This window comes from Schistocerca americana, chromosome 3, assembly GCF_021461395.2.
Source record: "Schistocerca americana isolate TAMUIC-IGC-003095 chromosome 3, iqSchAmer2.1, whole genome shotgun sequence".
Taxonomy (NCBI): Eukaryota; Metazoa; Arthropoda; class Insecta; order Orthoptera; family Acrididae; genus Schistocerca; species Schistocerca americana.
This window is the reverse complement of record NC_060121.1, coordinates 793,838,660-793,852,409: the sequence shown is the minus strand read 5'-3', so window position 1 is coordinate 793,852,409 and position 13,750 is coordinate 793,838,660. Positions and strand designations below refer to the sequence as shown.

Genomic DNA, 13,750 nt, shown 5'->3' with positions numbered 1-13,750 from the left:
AGGCACAAAAACTGTGAGCCATGGGTAATATATGACATAGTGGCATTGATTAAGAAAATACAAAAAATGTTCTAAATGAACAGCAACAATAAAAACGCAGGAGAAATTGGCTTGTGCAATTTCCTGGGGGAAACACTTGCAGTGAAATGTGGAATACAGATTTAGGCTGTTATAATAAATTTATTACAACACAGATATACAGCCCAAATATGTGTGCACTATACTATTGTTCAAAGTGAACTCCAAGTACCAAAGGCAATGTATGTGACCAAACATGCTTGGCTGGCTACTATGCATGGCATGGCTTACCCATTTCTGAATGGAAGGAGGGAAAAACAACGTGGTGTTATGATTACTGTCTCATTTCAATAAATGCAGGTGGTATTGGCTGAGGCAGAGTGGAGGTTAATGGGGATGGCTGTAGGTAGATTGTTGATTTGTGTGGATTTGTAGCGGTGGTATGCTGGACTGTGGGGGTGACAGGGTAGTGAGTACAGTAACATCAGGACCCACTAGCATGCTAGGAGGCTGTGGTAGCAAGAAACCCATCAGCTGATAATATTGATGTAATCATGATCAGTTTGATGTCACTGGGCAGTTTGTAGCTGTAAATTAACTATCTGTTGAACAGGCAACATGTTTTAGTTGAACAGACAACATGTTTTAGTTTTGATTTTTTTTCTCAGTTTCATGGTGAATTCCTCTCTGCTGAGATATCATATGCAAAACCTGAGGGACACAGAGGACATGTGCACACTGTAAGAAAAATTCATTGTACTAACATGAGTTGTTGGGGGCTCATGAACTGCAATGTGTTGCGGCCCTATGTGTGTGTCCATTGCCAGTGCCATGACATTTGCTGTTTCATTGATATTTGTTGTGCAGGGAGTGTGCTGCAGGAAAGGACATGTGGCATCCAGCTCATATCTTACAGAACACTTCACGATCTTCTGATTATAACATTTGACAGTCATCAAGTAACTGTTGATGGTTGTCATATGTGGAGCACATTGAAGGTGCTGCCATGTATGGTGATGCCATGTGTGGATTCATCACTGTTGATTTGCTGAAGGGTTCAGCATATCAAATCCAGGAAAAAGTGGAAGTATCAGAGGAAATCTGCACCCAAGATTGGTTCACAAGTGTGTGTGTGTGTGTGTGTGTGTGTGTGTGTTGCTAAGAAATCTAGCACATAGACTCTATTGTGTCACTTAGGATATGGGCAAAACTTGTTTGATCCAAGTGTTTTTAACATTAGGTGGCATCTTTGCACACTGCAATTGGGTCATGTCAGCTGCTAGTGATTGTGGACACCGTGTCACACTAGTTACATGACTGAATGCAAGTCCAGAACTGTTCAGGTCATGGAGGCTGCCCACTACAGTGACCATTGTTGTCCAAGACATTTGTGTATTTTCGTTCCAGAATCACAAAATTCTTGTCAGCCAGGACTAATTTGCTTTCCATTTTTTATTTTCATGTGAGATCATTGCCATCTGGATCTGTGGTGGTACTTTGATGAGCCATAGTGCCCAAAGAGTGTTATCTGGCATGAGTGATGAGGAGATAGCTGTATAGAGATGTCTAAATTGAGATGGTGTTCTGTTATCCACTGTGTCCTTGAAAATCACTTGTCACAACTGCACAACTGTTGCTCCAATGCTTTTGTGAGCCAGTGGGACAACTCATCTTTGGTGCTGCTCAATTTGCTGTTAATTGTGGCTGATAATTTGGGCATGCTGTCCTATGTTGCTCAAAAGGATGACAAACTTGAAAGTGTCATCAGTGATGCCACGTTGCTGGGTGTTCCAGTCGGAATGGTGGTAGCTTGCTCACAAACATTTTGTTGTTGACATGCTGGGCCATGTGATGCCCAGTCAGCTGGGCCCCACATGGGGTTGTGAGTGGATGTGGCTGGAATGTGCTCAGTGTAGGTTGGCCTATAAAATCTGACAACACAAATTTGCATAGTCAGGAAATAGTGTAGAACATTGTCTTGTTGGAAAGGTTGAGTAAACTCTGTACCAAAATCATCAAGGAGATCAAAGTCATTGCACATTGGTCATGCACATGTGTGGCCCATTGTTGTAGTTAACAGCACAGTATGGAAGAACATCACTTTTCCATTTCACATACACTGTAGTTTAATATGTGCAGTGAAAAACATTATACAAAGCACCTTGAGAGGCACTAAACTTGTAAATGTTTTTCACACAAGTGACAATAGTGAGATGACGCAATTGTCATACGAAGGCATTCAGGCAAGATGCACTGATGGAGTTGTAATGGCTGAGCGGGATTAGCCAAGCGTTCTAAGGCACTGCAGTCATGAACTGTGCGGCTGGTCCCGGCGGAGGTTCGAGTCCTCCCTCGGGCATGAGTGTGTGTGTTTGTCCTTAGGATAATTTAGGTTAAGTAGTGTGTAAGCTTAGAGACTGATGACCTTATAAGTTAAGTCCCATAAGATTTCACACACATTTGAACATTTTTTTGGGAGTTGTAATGGCTGCTGTTGTTTATTGTGGTGTCCCCACTGTGGAAGTTCCTGGCACCACTATGGAGATTCATGGCGAAAAAGCTTGCAGTGAAGTGCAAAAAGTAGATTTCGGCTGTTATAAAAGTTTATTACGCTCACAGTCATAAAACTTGAATAAATGTGGACTAAACAATTGTTCACAGTGAACTCCAAATTCCAAAGACAATCTCCTCATGGGAGCTCAACCGCTGACCAAAGAGTCATATTATTTTATTATTGATGGTTGAAAGTGAGACCACAGTGAAGGGAAACCGTAGTGAAGATTCAGTTCTTATCTTTGACTAGCCTTTCAAAAAGCTTCATACGAACTTGGAAAAAACAACATTCGGGTATTGATAAAAATACCAGCCAGACTCTTCAGGATATCAGGTCAAAGACTGGAGAAAGAACTATAGTTTTGTTTATTTATTATCTCTCCATTGCATCTTGTACAGTCCATCATACTTTATGATGCCAAAAGTCATAATCCTAAGGTTATACTGTATTTATTTATATTTGCACATTCTGTTCTATAGATGATTATTTAAGACATTATACTGGCTACCTTGCTGTTTTGTACAGTAAGTGTGAATGTTTGATATTATTTTTTTCATTTTCTCTGTAATAATTCTAAGCTTATAGGCAGCCACTAATATTTTGAGATGTATGTAAGGACAGTGGTGATAAGTTTAAGTTTTTAATTAAAAATATTTATGAATGTCCTAATGTTTTTCCCAGTATAATTCTGTTAGATTTCTTTTGTATCCCTAAAAATTTCGGTGTTGCAGGAAAATTACTCCAGAATATGATTCCATATTTTATGTTTGAATGTAAATGTGCACAATATGCACTCACAATTGCCTGTTCATTGGTGCACCTCCCAGGATCATTAAGACATAAAAGCTTTTACTCAGATGTGGTACTGGATTGTCTTGGGGACAATAAAAGTAACATGAAGAGCAATGGTAATCATTTACCATGTAGTTGATGTGTTGGACGGTTGATAGGCACATAAACAGAACTCAAATTTTTCCTCAGCTTTTGGATAATGTTCTTCTTCAGAGTCAAAAACCAAAAGAAACATACTTGGCATAATAAGAGAGGAAAATGGATTATTAGTACCGGACAATATGTGGTAATATGAGAAATTAAAAAAGGGAAAAAAGTTTTGCAGGTGAACCTAAGTGAGTGGAAGTACACCTAAAACAAGGGGAGATTTAAGATGGGACAAAATAGTGCTACTGGAGAGAAAAAAGAAAAGGAGATACAAGGAATAGAAATTATAGAAGAAGAAATAAAATGAGACTAGAATAAATTATCATTAACTACAGTCTGGTGGTGACGAGAGTGAAGCACATATTATGTAACAAGTTCTTGTCTGCAAGCATCAGAGGTACTGATACTGAGAGGAGCAATCTCATCCCTTATCATATGCTGAAGAGTGTGCTTTGGGCGTTCTGTGTTGCAAAGTATATACACTGTCTGATCAAAAGTATCCAGACACCTATTAGTGGAAATTAATACAGGATGCATCCATCCTTCACTTTTATGATGGCTTTAACTGTACTAGGGACACTTTCAATAAAGTGTCTCAATATCTGTGGGAAAGCAACAGCTCTTTGTCACCTGAAAGTGTTATGTTGGGAAGACAGGACTCTGTGCAAAACAGTCCATTTCAGTAATGTTATTGTCCAGAAATCAAGCTTTAGAGATGCTGCTTCAACAAACTGCATTGTCATGCTGATACAAACAATCATCGCCTCCAAACTGTTCCTCTACTCTATGCAGGACACAATGCTGTATAATGTGTTCATATCCTTCCAGATTTATCTTTTTCTTAAATGAAAGAAGGGGACTACACCCTGACTGTCAAAGACACCCCCATATTGTAACACCACCTCCTTTGTAGTATACTGTTGGTACTACACATGTTGGCAGGGAACATCCTTCAGGCATTTGCCAAACCTCAACTGCCCATCAGATTGCTTCAGCATATAGCATGATTCATTCTATATCTACTTTACTCCAAATTGCCAATTTCCAGTCATCCACTGTCCAGTTGCGTTGGTCTTTACACCACCTCAAATTTCACTTAGCATTGATTATAGAAATGTGTGGATTATGAGGAGCTGCTTGACATATTGCATCTGCATCTTCATTACTCAAAATCATCACTTTTTAGTAGCCTACTCTGCAGCTGCATGGACCTTCTCACCATCTCAAGTGTGGCTTAGCCTTGACTACGAAAATGTGTGGCTTACGAGGAGCTGCTTGATGCTTGTACCCCAATCTTTTCAACTCCCTGTGCACAGTCATTGTGCTAGCTGAACTGCTGGTAATACTTTGAACTCATGAGTGATTCCTTCCACTGATTTCAGGCAATTTTTTTTGCAACCACCCTCCACAACTTCTGAAGGTCACTGCCCATCAGTACATAAGGGCAGCCTTTCATTGGTTTAGCTGTCATTGTTTTTTAAAGTTTACACTTTACAGTCACATAACCAACAGTTGACTTGGACAGCTTGAGGGGGATTGAAATGTCCATAATGGATTTTTTGCTCTGCAGTGACAGCTTCTCTCCTAATGAAGTAATACACCCCACCTCATTTCATACTTTTGGATCCACCTCTCATGGCAGCTAGTCATCAGTCTGCATTACATAGGGGTGTGCCAATATTTTTTACTTTTTTTCAGATGATGTACTCTGCATGTGCAGTCATCATTACGGATAGCTTAACAGACCCACATAAAAGACAGTACAGTAGCTGCAAAACAAACTTCAGCACTTATACTTTGACACCAGCCATATTTTCCACATGAATGTTTCATTTGTTTAGTGACTTTAAAAGTGCCAGCTTTAAAATCCAAAGGAAGTAACACACAACAGTGATACACTATTTTTTTAATTACACACCAATTCATTTCATTCATTTAAAATGTAATGGAACATCAAAATGTTCAATGCAAAGAGATCTCTGGCACTAGCTACAGATCATAAACTGTGCATTTTGAGAAAAAGCGTGTTACCAATGTCAGTTCATAAACCTCCTACTAATTGCATTGAATGGTACTTCATGCTCAGGCTGTGGTGGTTTGAACTGAGTGATGGACAACCAGTTTGCATGAAAGTTTAAAATCTGTACTTTCAGAAGGTTATAAGGTTATAACTGCATACTGTCATAATTATGATGAAATTTTCAACCTGGATCAGTTTCTGGGGCTGATGTCTTGCAAATGTGCATTTTCTTCTTCAGATATGATTAGTGACCAAACACAATGTCATTGGGAATAGAAATGCCATTCCAACAAATTCTCTTTCCTCCACTCGTATGATTTAATACCTGGAAACATCTGTCCATCTACAATTTGCTGAATATCTCATTAGTCTATTCATTCTCTCACTTTTGTTCACTTGGTGATTAATCTTAGTAATCTTCAACTGATGGTTCAACATTTGTTTTTTCACCTTCTATGGCATGGCAAGGTTTAGCCATTATTGCAAGACCTCTGTGACCATGAGGCTCTGAATTATTGGTGTGTATACATTTTTATTCCGGTACTGTGAGTTTTTTCCATTCCAGTAAATTTTTGAAGTGGGTGATGTCTTCACATTTGTGCTTATGTTGGCTCGTTTTGGTTTAGCATTGACTGGTGTTTCGATGATATGTTACTGATATTTGCCCCTCTCAGATCTAAGGGGAGGTTAAGAGAGATTTTTTTAACAGTAAAAAATGTTCTTATAGTTTCCTAATACTTTCCATTGGATTAAATGATACAATACCAATGGCTGATTATTGTCCAATGGTTTATTTTCAGGCAGCTCTCTTGCTTGTAAAACCTTCACACATCTCATGTGATATGTACAGTTACACTGTTTGAATGACACATACTACTGTTCAGAACTTCATCAGGAGCTTATATAAACTCAGTACCGTACTGTTCAAAGAGGAGGACAATTCATTGAGAATCTCCTTTCTCACACCTACCATCATCAGCCACTCAGTAGCTGGGTGATTCAATAGTTTTTCCTTAAAGAGCGAGAGATAGAAGGATTATTTTCACCTTTGTATCCTCTTAATCTCATTATATTTTTGCTGTGTATCTGTTATAAATGTAATGTTCCTGTTTTAATAATAGATTTATCAGTAGTAATATGAACCCATCAAAGTACTATAGAATGCTAAAATTATATTTACTAGTACATGTGGTAGACATTTTTAATATAAAATCATAGATTACTTTCAAAAAGTAAATACTGCGTATAAAAATTGTTATTTTAAGAATCCCAAAGTGAGTTTACCAAAATTAAATGTTACTGCAGTTCGTTTGGTTCATTTTGAAATGGAACCAAGCACTCATTCGCTAAATCACTGTGTGGGAAATGTTAGCCACGTAAATCCTTGATACAAAGCAGTTGTTAATGTTGTTAATATATGTCCAAGAAACTACCAGCCACATAAACTTGCATTGAGTAGGAGCTTAACTGCAAGTTCCACTTTGAACAGAGGAAAGTCCAAGATAGAATAACAACAGTAGTAAAACTTCCACATTACTGCTTCACTATCAGCTCAGTTTCTATGAAAATCTGAAGCTCTTTTGATTTGCCATGAGTGTAAACTTTTGATATGAGGGAGGTGAGACATATGAAAATAAACTGGTAAAAGAAAGACGTTCAACACATGAGGAGACAGTGATTGAATCTTCTAATTTCTTGTTCAGTAAAACCGGGGCAGTTTTATCTAATGGTTTCTCCTGATATATTGTGCTATGTCCCCTTTTATTTTTTAGTTTTTTTGAAGTGCTGCCTCATCCCAGTGATATTGGCTATTACTTCTCTTTGTACTTTGTTATTTTTGTCTTATTGTATGGTTGGAAAGATTGTGTATTGAGCAGTTTAACCTTTAATTGATGGACAAATATTAATTAAAGTGTACAAAAGAGAAGACTATTTCAGATGTTGCAGTAGATATAACTTCCATACTAACCAATTCCAACTGATTACAACAGAAATTTTATGCTTGTGACAAACATTTAAGAAAGAAATGCTGATATTCTTCTGAAAATAAAGCAGGTGGGTCATGTTGGGAAGAGAGGGATGAGAGAAGGTTCTAGTTCTGATGGCTGCTGTGTGTATACTGTTGAAACTATTCTGAAATTGAGTAGTTACAGATGGGTAACTTAAAAAAGTTACGTTATTGAAGCTTCCTCAATCTTAAAAATATCAGTGATTCCTGAATCTTTTCATTCTTCTGATACTTTTCACAATTTTTGAGGGATCCAGCTGATTAGTAACAGAGATATGAGATAATTATCTGCTGCTCTGCAAGAATGCATATTGTAAGTTTTCAAATAAAAAAAGAGAATGAGGAAAATGTTCTGAAGAATGAAATCTTAAAATTCATGATACCATGACTTCAATTTTTCAGAGCAGTTTTGCAGGTATAGCTTTTTTTAAAGTAATCTCACCATGTATGAAATCTACTGGAACAAGTTTATTTTGTTGACAATAAGTAATCAGCAGATATGCATTCTTACCTTACTTTAAAGAAATATGAACAGTATGAAATAGAAAACAGTTTCCCATTTTTTGAAATCTGTCCTGATCCTTGAAAGACAGAATGTTGTAGGATATACACAACTTACATAATAAATATCAGAGGGCCTTACTTCTCACAATGTTGCCACATTTATAAAGTATTTGCAGTGGTAAAATATGCAAAAACTGAATACTGGTCACTGTTTTCGGTATTACAGTCAAATTACATTTCTAGCATGGCATAACACACATTTTACTATAAAACTTAAGATTTGATTCTACTAATATTTACAATATTAACAAATTGTAATCTAATCTTTCTTATATTTTGCAAAGTGTAGCATCTGTGTTCTCATGTCTTAAAAATGTCTGCAGTGTATAAACAATTTAAATTTTATTCACTTTTATCACAAGTCTTTGCAGGATATGTTAGAGTGTTATTGGAATTCTCTATTAGAAATTTAAGGATGTCTTTTTTTGTATTCATATATTGCCTTATCTATTCCTGTTTTAGTATTGTCACATGACATACCATCCATCTTGCCTCTATCTCTTAACTTTCACAGAAGATGTTTCACCTTCTTCTCCAAATATTGTTTTATCTGGTTATTTTGCTCATACATTTCCCAGAAGTGTTATCATAAATGTCAGGTTCCAATGACTGTCTTAATGAGAGCATTTTTATTGAAACCAGCACACACTTTGAAGCATGGCTTCATCACCAGGGGTTCAGCTTATACTGACTTTCAAAATATAGTTAAAGTGAATATAATACAGAAAAACTTACGGAAATAGTGTTCAGATGTACAAAAATGTGTACTGGTTATAAACTGAAGGTTGATTTGAGCATCATAATGCCCTGCCAATGATGACTTTATTTATGTGGTATGCTCTCAACTTTTTCTAATCTATGAATTAACATACATGGATAACTGTAAGGTGACTATATTTTAATATTGAATCTAAATCATGATACTGTTCATCATTTATAATATACAGAAATCATTGTCAGACATGAAACTGAGACTAAATTACAAAGGAAATCATAAGACCATATGTAGATGAAATACTGGGCCTTTAGACTTGCAATCTGATACTGTCCAAGTTGCAGATAGAACATGCACTACTTATGAAATGTAGCTATGCATACAAACATCATTTCTTCTCATATATCATTTTAAATTTGCTTTATTCTCCCATATAAACACACATTTTTATTGTTCTAACATCACAACCTTCATTAATTAAATGAAGCCCTTTCGATGAAACTGTTCTTTAAACATACATAGTTGGGTGATGAAAATATTGGCAGCTTACAGACTTTGTCTTTTGACGTATTATGAAATTTCCCATAAATGTTTGCAAGTGTTGATATCCTGCTATCAGATGTCTATTTCCTGAAGGATATTGGAATAGCAGTTCACAAATAAACATATTTGTATGATATTTTTTCAGGGGGCATAGAGCAACCAAAAGTGACTTCCGTAATTGGACTGTTTCGACGAGAAAGTGCTGGTTCAGTTCACCAGGAATCAAGGGCAAGTTCAGAATCTTCACTTCGAGAATCCCCACCACCAACTTCCAACACTGTGCTCCTTATAGAAGAGCCAGTATCTCTCCCAGGACCAGGAAGACGTCCACCCACTGCAAGAAGAGGCTCAATGCTGGAATTAGGATCATCTGTAAATCCGATACCAGAAGAAGATAATATCAGTTCTCCTCTGGACATTGCAGGTGGCAATGGAAGATGGCCAACTGTGCGTCCTCCTCCACCACGGCTTGCTGTTCTTGCCACATCTTCTTCCTCTTCTTCTTCCTCCTCTTCACTTGAGTCTAGTGCTGATGAAGAGGAAAAGGCAGTTGTTGCGCGGACGCACAAATAGTTAAGGCTTCCCCGCTCACATGAAGGAGCAAACCTGACGAATATTCGCTACAGGTATCTACGTAAATTTGAAAGGTTGTAGACCACAGTATTTTTTCTGAACTGTCTATTAGACAGTCAGTCTGACATTAAGGTGAAATTTTTGGGACACTGTATAATACAGTGTTATTTGAGATGAAATGCATGTTGATCAAAGAGCGAGTTTCATTAAGTTATGGTGCCTTTAATTTTCTCCCAAAGTGTATTTTTTGCCTGCAGAATTTTCTTTTCTTCTTCAGACATTAATGAGTGATATTTAATGCATCTTGCAGTGACATTAAAAAGGAGTGTGTTAAAAAAACTGATAGCTGGAAAAGAAATGGTAATACACACTTTTATAAGTTAATTCTTGCCGTAATGAACAGCACAAAATGTAAACAAGAGTAATTGTTTCTGTCTTGAACTGCAACAGAAGTGGTTACTGAGGAGTGCAGAAGTACTTATTATAAAATATTAATCGCACATTCTAATTACATGTACTACTTAAGAGTGATTCTCAATCCATATTATTGTTGATTACACCTCATTACTATATTTTTGCTCATTTTATGGTGAAAATCAAAACATTTTGAGAAATGAATATGTATTTTCTAAGATGAAATGCAGTCAGCTGATTAGTTTTATTGGCTGGTTAAAAGCAACACTACAATTAATAAACTTATGTGCCTATCTAGTGCTAACCATGTTGGTTGTTGTGTCAACGAATCTATTTTAGGATGAGGACAATACAAAATGATGGTTACCTTGTAAAACAAAACAAAACAACAAAAAAAACAAAAAAACTTTCTCTGTGATGAAGAAAGGCTGGTTTGTACAGAAAAAGATTAGTATTGTAACTTTGCAAAGCGGAGTACATGGTGTAAGGTATATTTTTGAAGGTGCTGTGTTTGAGTATGAACTGATAAACAAGTTGATTAAAAATAATATCTGATAAAGGGTATGAAATGATTTTTACTAGGTGGAGATAGGTTCTCATTTTAGAGTGTATGTAATTATTTTAAATAGACCATGGTGCTAATACTATTTTATTGTTATCATATAGGTAAAAAGTTTATTTTCATAGATCAGATATCCATAATGAAATATGGTTGAGTTAGTAAAATAACAGAAATGTTGTAAGTTGCAATGGGATGGAAAATTCCATACTGAATGATAAAAATTTGCTTTCATGTCATTATGCTTTCATCTGTCACATCTGTGCAAAACTTTCTGAACACATATATCATTTTATGCACAAAAATAACTTCTTGACAAGTGTTTAAGATTGTTTATTTTGTAATATCTTTATGTTTTGCTCATCTGTCATTCTTGTAACACCTGTGCAACACACAAGAACAGATATTACAACCTCTTACCTCCTTGACCAAAGATAGTCTAAGCTTTGTGAAAGGATTTATAGATGTTCCTTCATAATTTCTTTTAAAAATATAATTTTAGCAGTTCTATGCTAATGCCATAACCTCCAGCCATATCATATCTTTGCCATCAAAAGTATTCTACCACATCCATTTCAAGCTGAATGTAAATCTACTCACTTTAAAAAACTTGAATGTATGAGCAGAGATTGCTCCATTATCATAGTATGCTTAAATTTTTCATATGGAATTAGTATAGTTTTTCACATTATCACATCACAACTTGTTACCAGCTACTTACTTTTCAAGCACAGTTGTTCCTAACTAAATCTCAGCAGTATTAGTTTCCTCTATAATAGTACATTTGTTAGTAGGTTATTTTCTGACAAAAACAGAATGAATTATCTAATGGCAGTTGTACCTGACAGCAGAGGTGAAATTAAAATTATAAATTATATCTTATTTGTCAAACATGTTCTTAAATGTACATTTTCAGATGCAGAAATATTTCCGACTACTGATGTCTTTGACATTAAAATCATACTATGTATAATTAAACTCTATGCAAATATGCATTTCATTAGTGGTGAGAGAATATGATTCATTTTGATTTCTCAATAACACTTATCATTTTCTGAACTGCTATAGGTATATTTTGGTAGGATGCCAGACTCATCTAAAGTGTATGTGCTTATAATTTTCAAAGAAGTTTTTCTTTTTTAGCTATCTTCTTTTCTTTTTGTTTTAAATATATCTTATAAATAATGGGTGGACATGACTTCCACAAATTTTGATATAATCACTAATAAATGAAGGTTGTACTGAAATACAAACATAAAAGGCAGTGTGAAAATTAAAATTAAGAATCAGAAATTTTCAGATCTGTAAAAGAATTATATCCAGTGAAAACATTCATTCTCTTATGCAAATGACTGCCATTTTTTTCTGTAGGATTTGCCTAATTCAGTCCATGCACTGCATTTATATTTTATTCCATGTTTATTTCTTTGTGTATCATCCCATGTTCTTTCTGCTTGGGATAGTAAAAATTTTGTTCAGTGACATTTCTGCCAGTACTTAAAATTTCCTTTCATCGTATATCCTTTGTGCTTGGGGTAATGACAATATTTTTAATGATATTTTGACCAGTACTTAAAATTTCAGTAAAGTTATCATTAGTGTGTATTCTATACTCTCTCATCAATTTTGTGTAACTTGTATATATTTACCTCTTTTGGACAAGGATTCTAAATATTTTCTGTGTAAACTGCTGGTCAGTAGACACAATACTGCCTAACTACTGTATTTATTAAAAAATACATTGAGCATCACTATTAATATTCAGGGCTAAAAAAATAATGATCTATTTCTCAACTTTATAAAGTTCTCAGATGCTTGGGTATACCATTTAGATGGGAAGCATAGAAATTTGTACTGAAGGCTTAAGCAGTGCTGACTATCTATGAGGGCTTTTTACTTTGGTGATAAAACTATCTCACTAGTGCCTTGTTCGATTACAGCATTTCATGGCTGTAATCTCAGCAGTGTGTTAGATGCACTATTTATTTATGTAATGTGAAATGTGAATTATGAATTTGTTATAAATGAAGGATATTGAAGTGTGTGAATGGAGATGAGATTAAAGTATAAATACATAAATTTTATCCTTTTGTTTTTACACATGCAGTGCATTTCACACTTCCAATTATAAACCTGGTACCTAATACTGACATAATGAATATCATTATCTCTTTATTTTAACTTCTTTTGTACCTGCTACCACTGTAAACTGTTAAATATATGTTTCCATCTGGTAGAAAAACAACTATTCTCCTACAGCTGACTAAAGTATGGTACATAGTATTAACTAGGTTTTAAGAGCTCACTCATAGACAAACAACTACAAAGCCACCCAAACACTCACCTGCAGTCACACTAACACTCTTACATCTTAATAACAAAGCCTTTGTAGAACCTATTTTCATGAAAAAAATTTGAATGTCAAGTGGAAATCAAATTATCTTAATGTGATATAAATGCATCTGTTTATAAGTGCCTGCAACCAGTTACACAACCATATTGACCTACTACTTCAGCTAAAGCTGAGAAGAAGTAAGCTTTCTCTCTCTCTGCGCATGTGTGTGTGTGTGTGTGTGTGTGTGTGTGTGTGTGTGTGTGTGTGTGTGTGTGCCCAAATCATTTTGATGGTGTTAAAGTGGCAGTGGTATGGTGGAAGCCTAAGAACCCTGTAACCATGTTCTTTAGCTACCTCATCCATAAAATACTGTTGAAAGTGTGGCTTATTTTTCTTTAATATTTCCATGAGCTCCACCTTACATAAATTGTCCTCAATTTTCACATTGTGGCATTTCAACCATTGAACAATGTTGGTTTTTTTCTTTGCTATCATTGGGGCATTTTCT

General features: G+C 35.6%; 1 protein-coding gene across 1 annotated transcript in view; it reads left to right on the top strand.

The window, feature by feature from the left end:
* The window catches only part of LOC124606406 (sodium/hydrogen exchanger 3), a 600,846-nt gene extending 590,034 nt beyond the window's left edge, over nucleotides 1-10,812 (top strand). Inside the window, exon 14 of the mRNA XM_047138386.1 lies at nucleotides 9,507-10,812. Within this exon, the coding sequence (XP_046994342.1) occupies nucleotides 9,507-9,934 (428 nt within the window). The 3' untranslated portion in view covers nucleotides 9,935-10,812. The remainder of the gene's footprint in view (nucleotides 1-9,506) is intronic.
* The last annotated feature ends 2,938 nt before the right edge of the window (nucleotides 10,813-13,750 follow it).